The 10,875-nt window shown below is 38.7% G+C and overlaps 1 protein-coding gene across 2 annotated transcripts; it reads right to left on the bottom strand.

The window, feature by feature from the left end:
• Window positions 1-1,754: 1,754 nt before the first annotated feature.
• On the bottom strand, window positions 1,755-10,479 carry LOC104123642 (fatty acyl-CoA hydrolase precursor, medium chain). 2 transcript variants are annotated; one of them, XM_035891514.1, is made up of 14 exons: window positions 10,407-10,479; window positions 9,437-9,641; window positions 8,448-8,592; window positions 7,873-8,006; window positions 7,377-7,530; window positions 6,426-6,527; window positions 5,389-5,493; window positions 5,207-5,257; window positions 4,546-4,686; window positions 4,376-4,462; window positions 3,209-3,356; window positions 2,872-3,003; window positions 2,498-2,570; window positions 1,755-2,068 (listed from the first exon to the last, which is right to left on the bottom strand). In XM_035891514.1, the coding sequence occupies exons 1-14, from the start codon at window positions 10,477-10,479 to the stop codon at window positions 1,894-1,896; spliced, it is 1,725 nt and encodes a 574-aa protein (XP_035747407.1). In that variant the 3' UTR covers window positions 1,755-1,893. The 2 variants fall into 2 exon arrangements, with proteins under 2 accessions (XP_035747407.1, XP_009634210.1); XM_009635915.2 differs by lacking the exon at window positions 5,207-5,257.
• Window positions 10,480-10,875: the final 396 nt, after the last annotated feature.

Below are 10,875 nucleotides of genomic sequence, written 5' to 3'. Positions count from 1 at the left end.
ACCTATATGTTGTGGCCCTAGTATTATTCCGTTGTCAACTGTTTGAAAGCATACCATATTTGGGGTTTTAAGTAGACAGATGGACAGAAGGCTTCTCACAGAGTCAGAAACTACTTTGGTATCCTATGTGTCTAATAAAATAAGGAGCCTCACTTTTCCACAGCAGTTACACCTATGATTTTGCATTCACAAACACATGGGATTTTTTCTATCTTGTTTAAGATAATGATTTTCATGAACCTTCAAGGACAGAAACACTAATTCAACAAACCAACCAATAACGCACTTAAAGGCTACTTTAGATCAAAACAGGGGAAGGAATAAAGTGCCCAGTGTGCTCCATATGCTGGGTTAAGAAATATGTGACGGAGCTAACAGTATGGTTGAACACTGTTGCTGCAATTAGCTCTTACATAATGATGGCTTTTTGCAAGTAATGGTAACAACAAGTTACAGGAAAAAATGCACAAAAGGGGATAGCCAGGCAGAGGCTCAGTATCGATCACACTGCCCGAGGTCCACCGATGTGTCAAAGCACGGCCAAGCAAACCCAGAGGTGAGGAGGAAGAAGACGACATCCTCAAGAAATCAACACTTGCAGGCAGGAACTTGGGCTGCCAGTGTGCCACTGTGACCAGCCCCTCCCGGGAAGAGTCGCCATTAGACTGTGGGACACTGCGGGAGATGAGAGGGTGAGGTCCACACCAGGTAAGAGGGTAGTTAAAGCTGATTTATTGCTGTTTGTTTATTGTTAGGAGCAGAGTTCTTCTAGATTCTTGGCTGCTTATGTTGTGTGTTCCTTTGTGCCTGGCAAGCCTACCTTGTTTGTCATGTAACTTTGCAAAAAGTTCCACTGCTTGTGTGCCCTGACGCATTCCAGATATGCCAAAAATGTGGTCACAGCTGCTGGTGTCCTTGAAAGGAGGAAGGGCGCACACTTTTCACATCAGCAGGTCCTCCCTTTGTGGGCCCATGGACAATGTTGAGCTAACAACATGCAGTGAACAACATCATACTTTGCTCTTTCCTCTGTCTCAGTGGGTGTCTGTCCTGCCAGCAATGCTTCGTCCCTCCAGCCAGTGAATGGTGAATTTTTTTTCCAGGAAAGGTTGAAGAACAGATAATCACATCACAGAACAGTCTATGAAAACCCCAGAGCCTTGAGACTCAGATCCTGCAAAGAAAGCTAGAAAATTCATATCTGAAACCCTTTAGGTTGAAGAAAGAATCTGGGCACATCTCTGGCTTCTTGGGTGTGATTTAACCTCTTGGATTTAGTCTAGAACAGTTAAGTAAAATAAAGATCCAAAAAAATCAAAAGCAACATTTATTTATAACAGTTTACAAAACAAGAAAACAAGTAGAGATTTTCTGTCCTCATTTGTGAGATGTCAAGCCCATCTCATAGATGTTTTCTGATGGATGCTCTGCTCCCTACAAGCTATTTCCAATTAAAGAAAGTGGAAAGAGGCTATAAGAATGACAACTGATCGTTCTCTCCTGAAAGAAGAGTGGAATAAGCATATAACATATTCTGACACTTATGATATATTATGTATAGATAATCTCTTACAGGTTTAAATATATTTGCCAATTTCTTCCTCATTCCCCCTTCTCACAAGAGCAATATTCAGTTTTGATAGCCACTGGGTAGATACCGTGGTCTTTTTGAGTCTGCGAGATTGTGGGCTTTTTCTGCTTGCTTCATTAAACGGTGATTTTTAGCCCCACAAACGTTCCAATTTTCCCTTGATTCTCTCCTTTCACTGTGATCATGACAACAGATTACATAATAGTGAGTTAGAAGGTGATTATTAAACCCTGCATCCTGACAAACTAATTTTGTTTGACTTTACTTCAGGTTTTAAAAGCAAACTACACCCTCCACAACTTTTATAAATCTGTGTGTTCTCTCCTTTCATTCATCATTTGTTGTGTGAGCCGTGTCCAAAACTCCATTTTGCGTTCTTTCAATTTCTTTGCTTCCTTTTGCATTAGGTCTATTTCCAGGTATCTTTCATCCAGATCATACTGAGGCCAATGGACCAAGCCTTCTCCGTTGGGATTTCTGGAAATAATATAATGAAAAGTTATCATCTTTCCATTTGCCTGTCAATTGTGCTCTGGCTGCTCAGGCTGAGAGCATTTCAGAAAACTAACATGAGCTCAGGTTATGTGATTCTAGTACCTGAATAGTTGGATGTTTTTTATCAAAATACTCATCAGTGGAACAGCAAACATTTAATAATTGCCATTACTTTTGGATCTAAAACTCCATTGCAGATGGAATAATAGATCTTGGAATTTTTTTTTCTTCTTTTTTCATCTGCAGGTTCATTTAAAAGGTTTTCCTTGCAATCATTAAGAATAGAAATAATTTGCTTCAATATTTATCTTAAATTCTGCCAAATTTGTAGGAGCCATGATAGAAATACTGCTATTATGTTTCAGGCAGCACAGACGAAAGTTGAGCTATAATTAGCGTTATGATTCTCACCCATTTCTAGCAAAGTTAGTCCAGTATCTCATTACAGTTCTGCTGAGTTTATTTTCTTCTTCTGTAGCATGCCCTGCAAAGTGAGAGATGAAATGGCAACATTAAAAACTAAATAATCAAAAAAGTAGCAGCTATATCGATTCCAATAAACTGTAATCAGTTCTACTTGTTACTCTGAGCTATGGGAGGGTCACCTGAGGAGAGAACTGCAGATGAATGATTTCATGAAAAGTAACTACTACTAAGGACAGAAAATGCTTATGTTAATTTCAATGTTTCTAAGAGAGAAAGTCTATCCTAAAAGCCCTCCAGTAAGTAAAATTGATAATAATGATGTTTTAAAAGGGATACTTTAGTAAGCATGGATACATCACCGGCTAAGAATGGCTTTCCAAAGACAAAGGCAATCTCGTCTGTGTGGTCTGCTTTTACAAACTCTGGTACAACACCTGTCGCTGAACTTGGTCGATGTTGAAATTCATAAAAGTAGACTGGGTTGCCAGCATCTAGTAGAAAATATACAGAAGAGCGTTAGTTTGAGAGCTGAAAATACCTGCCACCAAAGATGATAAACTTCCATCACGAGCTATTTTGGTAAGATTAAAGCACTACCTGTTGTTTGGATAATGAAGTGCGATGCATACTGTCCATAAACACACCCCAGGATGGAATTCTACATTTCTTCTAATAGATGCTGAATTAGAGACTCACCTCTATGGTATCTAGCCACTTCAATGGCTGAAAGAACAAACAAAGGATCTCCTATTGCATCAAGAAGGCCATCTCGCACCTGAGCACGATTTTCTGCATTCCCTATGTATTCATTGTATACTTGATCAACAACGTCAGAAGTAACACCCTGGAATGGACAACAAAAATATTTCTTATCATGGTGATGGATATTATAAGGAGCAACAGCACTAACTGAGTGTGCTATCCGCACGTCTCTGGCTAAATCCAAACACTACCTTCTTTCAGATAAAATCCTCAGCTGTGGTACGGTGTGGCTCAGAGCTCAGAACTGGGAGTTACACAGCTACCGGATATAGACGTTCTCAGGGAAAAGAGGTTTACAAGATCTAAAGATCACACATCTTTATCTAAACATCAGATAGTGATGCTGATAAATGAACATGATATTCTGTTCTCCCTTCTGTGGAAATAACCCTCATTAGAGAAAAGAAATCCTGTTGGATTTCATAAAACTGATTTACTGTTGTAGATGGCTATATGCTATAATTTACTCCCTTTCAGAACAAGCCCAGGCTCTGCCTTTCCAACTTAACGATGCGTGACTGTGACACTGAATGATCCATTGCAAGTACTGGCCATGTTTATAAAGTCCTTAATTCTTACCTATTAATCTGCATTTTTCTGCATTGAGTAGTTTCAGGAGAGCACAAAGGAACCAGAAGGCTAAGAGGTTTGTAAATTACAAGGAAGCAAAAACTCAAGACACCCAAACATAGGTCTCTCGGTGCCATTTCAAACATCTCAGGTTATCCTTTCTAGTCTCCAGCTACTGCTTCAGAATAGTGTGTTCTGTAGGTCTTGTGCCATACCTGCTAGTATGGGTGTCTGGGATAATCTGGGGTATCGAAAATGTCACACGAGATGTATGTTTAGGTACCTGAATCACTCCTGGATTTCCACAGAACTCCTTTTAAAGAAGAGGAGCATTTAGGATAGAAATTTAAAGTGTATTTTCAGTTGCCAGTGGCAACAGGAATACACCATGTCTGCTGCCAATTACTCCCCATGGTAGGAAGCTGTCAAACAGAACAAAGTTTGCCTCAAAATATGCCCCTCCAGGAGTAGAAATACAGAACCAGACCAGTGAAGAAGCAGCACTGGGTTATTCTGAAAATGGTCTCTTACCTTCAGTGATAATGCTAAGGAGCTCTGCAAAATTTGACGTGCAACATCTTCATCCAGACCATCTGTGTAAGCAGGAAATTTCATTGTCTGCATGACACAGAGAATCATATTTATTAGAAAATCTATATTAACAAAATGGTACAGAAATAACGACATTGTAAGTCTCTTACCATAGGAAGTACCCATCCAAATTCACAGTTATTTACTCCTATTATATATGGAACTGCATTGATCATTTTTTCAGATAGTAATTGCCTGGGACTCTTCGGAAAAAATACACCATCTGCAGATGCACTGATGAACAGGGAAGACTGGAGGGGAAAAAAAAAAAAGCAAGCTTCATTAATACATTAATTTTGCTTCTAGAAAAAAAATTCAGATTTTTACTGTATTTCCAAAGCAAAACAAATTAAGTGCCAAGTGAAAATACAGGAAGTAACAGTATTCAAGCTGTCTCTAAATTTTCTCTGAGAGATGTTCTGCATTAGGCAGAAGATTCTGTGAAGATTAGCATTGTATTTTTAAAGTTTGTGAAACTTAGGTGATGGTGTCCAATTTACATCTCTTCTTAGTTAGTCCAATCCTATTATGGATGTGTGGAGTAGTAGTGGAAAAACTTCTGTGTCGAAACTGCAAAGGAACATGGAAGCCTGCACTGTAGTAAGAAACTTTAAGTAGGACATAATATATTATATTAATTAATTTTCAGGTTCTCCAGAAGAAACTGTGACATTTCATACACGCTTTCATACACTCTTTTCCTCCCCCTGGCAGAGCATGACAGCAAAACACAAGTAGCTCAAAGTGCATGCAGAATGAAAGGGAAGTAACCTGTTCACATTTTTCAGGTGAGGTATAACATAGCTTCAGTGCTGTCAAATCCTGAAAAGGGCAAGAAAGTCATATGTTACATTCACTTCAAGTTTTCCTACCATTACAACACACAAACAGCCTACTATGTTATGATAAAATTTGACATGTCATTTAAGTGCAAGAAGTATAATTTCACCTACCATTTTTAGTGTTATCTGTACTATGTCTTCTTCTGTTTTTTCTCTTAGGCATTCAACTATTGCAGCTGAACTGGATTTTTCACAGCCAGAGGCAGCAGCAATTCTCTGCAATCAATAAAAACAAACACTCACTTTTTCATATACTTCCCATAGAAGTCTCTATGAGCCACTGAGCCTGAGAGTCCAGCAGGGGGGAGTCCAAACTTCTGCACAAGGATCATTGAAGCCAGACATGTTCCAGCTGCAGAGGTAGAGAATAGGAAGCCCTCATAACCCTTCAAACTTGGTCTGAGCACAAGGACAAAACATACTCCTCCAAAATATTTTGATACAGAAATAGACCAAGATACTCATTTTGGTAAATAACATGCTGGGCTGAGAAGGCAGGATGACATAAAGGAGTTAGTGTGATGCACCAACAGAATGCGACCGTGTAGATTGTAACAACGAGCACATAATACCATTCTTGATGACGTCTTTCTGGGTGGAGTAACAGCTGTCATTAGAGAAACAGAGCTTATTATAATGTTGCCTCTTTTATATCCCAGATTATCAAATCTAGTTTCCTGGAAGTTGTTTCTTGTAGTTGAAAAAAAAAATTGGGTTGAAGTCAGATCTTTTCAAGTAAAAACAAATTGAATAAAGTCTTGTTTATTTGCACACAATAGGCATCAAACAGGAGGGGAGTAGTATTCCGAATCTGGAATCTGGTGCCATTTTCCAGCCAAAAATTATAGCTCACCTTTTCTTGAAGACAGTACATGTTATAGTATTCCTTTACATTTCACACTTCTCCCCTGCCTTCTCTCTTTGCTTCCTTAGTCTTTTGCTTTCACTCAGATGTATGTGGATATTTGGGTATTTGAAAAGCAAAGCATCATTAAACATGTATTATTAAAGACAGTATTTCTGTGTGCAAATGACTTTGATTGTAGTTTCACAAGAAAAAAAATATCTGGTTCTACATTTTGGAATAAGCAGTTTAAGATACACAAAGCTATCTGGAAAAATAATTAAAATTACCACAAAATACCCACTTGTGCTTCCTCCTCAGGCTGGTCAGTGAACAAAACCCTGACTGCAGTACCGCTCTCTGAAATGGCCTTATGGAACAAGCCCTTTGCCAGGGGAGATAAGACCTGTAAAAAAGCAAGAACAAGTATTACAAGCATGACAAGCATTGTGTTCTGAACACTGACTTAGAATTTCAGTATCAGGAATTGCCATTTAAAACATTTTGAAAACAAATGTCATTAGACTGTTATTCTGTAGCCTCTGATCATAGTTCAGCTATGCAAAGGGCTTTGGCAGCACTATCAGGGATAAGCAGTTCACGCCTGCCTAGCATCTTGCTTCCAAGACTTCATGGAACTGCAAGCCAGATATGGATCGAATATAACTGTGTCCAAGATAGTCTGGCTGTGCCGTAGAAGGGGAATAAAGAACTATTGGCCAGAGGGCAGGAGCTTAGGAAAGAGGAATTTTTATCACATGTATCATTGAACCCTGGTTTCACTGTGTGATCTGTACCAAATCGTGAGAGACTGGAGAAGAAGAACCTCTTAGCCAATGTCCTCAGTGTTGATGTAAAAATTTTACATCATCACTGGGTCACAAAATGCATGTCTAGTTCAGCTATCATGACTATTTGCCTTGGTTACTTTGTGCGAGTGACTGTGAAAGCAAAGAGGAAATGGGCAATACATCTTCTAAGGACTTTTCTCATAAGGATAATTTTTGGGGGTTTTGACACTGCAGAAAAAAACCCTAGAATTTAATTTAGTAGATGAGGAATAACATTTTTGGTCTGAACTACAAGATTTGGGTATGAAAAGAACATTTTTATCCATCAGAAGCTGTGATATGTCATTTACTATAAACCCATCTCTTTTGTCTCACTGACCTTTCATGCAGGTACTAAACATTAATGTGGGCAGTGGGTTTTTTTCCCCCTAAGTAATTAAAATTCAATATTACTGTGGTCTTACAAGAGCAGAAACGCTGATTCCACCTGCAGATTCTCCAGCAATAGTGACGGATCCTGGATCTCCTCCAAAATGTATAATATTTTCCTGAATCCACTGAAGAGCTGCTACTTGATCCAAATACCCCCAGTTACCTCGGGCGTGCTTATCACCAGTGCTGCAGAGAAATAATAGATTTATTCAAATGCTCAATGCAAGAAAAAAGGCAGAGAAAAAATACAATCTGTGGTAAAAGAAATCACCTGCCACTCTCTATACAGAGTTTCTCTACACAACTGAAAAATAAACGGCTGAGAAAGTCTTGAGATTGGAGTAGCAATCAAACAAGAATAGACTTCAAAGCTGACCTGGGACTTGTAAATTGTTCCCATCTGTTGCATATGTAATTAAGAAACATACAATTTTTTTGCATAAGCAAGTATTCTGCATGTCCCTTCACAAGGCTTTGCACAGGTGATTTTGGAAATCACTCAGCAAAAACTTAGATAAAATATCTTACCTAAAATATCCAACGATACCTAATCTGTACTGAATTGTTACAACCACCACATTGTCAAAGGCTGCTAATGCTGAACCATCATATGATGAAGCTGCTCCAAAAACTAATCCACCTCCATGGATCCATACAAAGACCTGGAAAGACAAAACCAGAAACAACCCAGCACAGATAAGAGCTCCCAGTGATAAAAACTAAATATAAACCAAAATGTAATATTTTGTGCTGTTTCACTCCTGATGCAGATTATGTTTCACAAATGGTAGAAGTCTTTTGAATATGAGGCCTGCAATCTTACAAAATGGCATTCATTTTATTAAATACTTACATTATAGCAGTGGCCCATAACTTTTCAGATTATTTAGAGGAAATAAAACATTACCTAGCTCAAATGTCAATAAAATTTTATTTACAAAATAAGATTTTGTGTATCTTTTAAATCTCAGCAAATATTTACCGGGGCAAAGCTTGTAACTTGATCATCATTACAGCACTGCACCTGTGAGTCTGCATATAGCACAGGTTGTAGGTTTGCTGTAAAATAATTTTGCTAGAGGTTTTATAATGATTTTGCTTACAGGCAGCTTCTCCTGTTCTTCTGTAGAAACGGGTGTGTACACATTTAGGTATAAGCAATCTTCAGACACTTGGAGAAGAACTTTTTCTTTCCTATTAGTAATAATGTCTGAAAAGACCTGTCCTTGTACTTTATCCTGTAGACACCTGAATAAATGAAAAAATAACAAGTGACAGAAATAACTAAACCCTCAAAGATACCTCAAAGCTTCATACTTCCACAATAAAGTGCAAACCAGAAATCAATCTCCAGTACATTTCTAGATTGTTAGCAACAGAAAACATAATTTTTTTTTTCACTTTTAATATATTTTCTTCCTTTGACCTGGCATTAAGGAGATCTGTAAAAAGGCGCCACAGTCTGGAGTGACATGCAGATATAATTTTGCATGTTTCAAAATATTACAGAAATATATTTACAAATATATATGTCTATAAATTACCTCAGTGAAAATGCAAATTAATTATTTTACATCTTCAATAGCTTTTTATATTGTAATGGTAGGTATTAGACTTGATGCACTAAACAAGGGCATTAGTACAAATGGAGTAAGACTTTTACAATATAGATTAGAATTGGTCTGCATTTCTTATGTGTCCTATTAAGCATGTGAGTCATTCGGCTTTTTTCTTCTAATATTTTATTCCAACATTTCCTCAGCTTCTTTCTGTTTCTGCTCCAAAGCTACAGAGTTTATAAACATTGCTAAGAAATGGCCAAATGCTCCCAAAACAGAACCTTATTGGCAAAGTGCTGGTCCATATTAGTTCATCACTGATGCCAATTAGATAAGAGTTTTTAATAAAAAGAGCAGCTTATAAAGATGTCTGTAGAAATGCATTAATTGTAACAGTTGCAGGTGGTAACGAGATGGCACCAAGGAATTTATCTTTGTGGCTTTTGATTACCCTGTACATCAGTGTCCTGGAATTGCATATAATATAACATTATTTGAAAGATCAATGGGTTTGGGTTTTGCCATTGTCTTACATTGGTGGGTAGGAAGTGGCATCTCTGACACCTTTCCATGGCTCAGGTGGCTGGGGTTCAGAAAACCTCAGTGGTCCAACTGGAGGCTTAGCAAAAGGAAGTCCCAAGAAGACATTTACACTCCTCTCAGCTGCGTCTACTTTGAATTGGTACCCTCGGACTCTCCCATATTTGGTCACCACTTCTGGTTGCCCTACTTTTTGTCCTGGGGGATGTGAGCACAAAATCACATAATTGGTCTATCTGTAAGTAATTGCCAGATTTCTAAGAGCTTTAGCTACTTAAATATACACCTTTTGTTTGCTTAAACAATTCATTTTCATACATAAGGCTTCAACAAACTCTAATCAGTAGAGCTGACATTATTTCAGCCTTCATTCTGATTGGTTTGTACATATAATCTCCCTCGGGTATATCATATGTGTTGTCTTACTATCCACACACATTAGTAATTGCATACAGATCTTAATCCTTTTTGATCCAGGTTGTTCTAGTTAGAAGTCCAACGGATACATTTCCTGTTTAAGAAAAGATCTGTGGATACACAAAATATATTCTGGACCCTTGATAGTATGCACAGCCAAAAGAAAAAGCTTCTAACATACCTGAAAATAGTCTGGCATATACAAATACTGTTAACATTTAGGTAAGATTCATTTTAAGATCGGTGTGAAAGTTCTCAATACCAAATTACAAATGCTGTACAGTGGTCTGCCCTGCCTCAGCAGACAAGGTTTTGGGACAGGAATTTCATTCCTGAATTTGCAAAAAAAGCCAAATAAGACAAATGACTAAAACCAGATCACAAAAAAGTAATTAACAACTATTTGCTATTCAGACTTAATTTCTATGCAGCAAGGTTGGGTGCCCAGCTCCTCCAATAAAGCTGGGGTTCCCCTAGGTGAGCAAGCTGCACATGTGCTCTGTTCCTTTACAGAAGGCAATGGGTAAAAACCCTTCTGAAGCTTACCGGTAGCTACAAGTGCTGTGATCCCGACAGCAAGAATCAAGGGCAGCAGCGATGTGTCCTTTCCAGTTGCCATTTTGTAAGCTAGTCACATATTTACCGCCTCTGTGCATTGCCTTATATAATCTGTTAAGTATCACTGTTACGCAAGGCAAACACCGATTAGGAAAAGCAACACTCGAGCTGTGAGCCAACCTAGCTGTGGGCAGCCAGAGGAACTGCCCTGCCCGTAAGCCGCCCCGCTGAGGGGAGCGCAGGGCAGCCCAGCTGAGCATGGGAAGAAGGGGACAGCCTGCCTTGCAGAGGTGGCCCCATGGGTTTCATACTGGCTCCCTAGTGCTCCTCATAAGTCTTACTCACGAAACCTCAGCCATCAACCGTGTGCTTTAAAATGCTTGGAAAACAGTCTTCCATTGCACCTGGAGATCCGTCCTGCTGCTGTAACACTACCATCTTTCACAATGAAGTTAGG

The sequence above is a fragment of the Egretta garzetta genome, unplaced genomic scaffold, assembly GCF_000687185.1.
Source record: "Egretta garzetta isolate BGI_Z169 unplaced genomic scaffold, ASM68718v1 scaffold23, whole genome shotgun sequence".
NCBI lineage: Eukaryota > Metazoa > Chordata > Aves > Pelecaniformes > Ardeidae > Egretta > Egretta garzetta.
The sequence above is the reverse complement of the archived record's forward strand: the minus strand, read 5'-3'. Positions and strand labels throughout refer to the sequence as shown.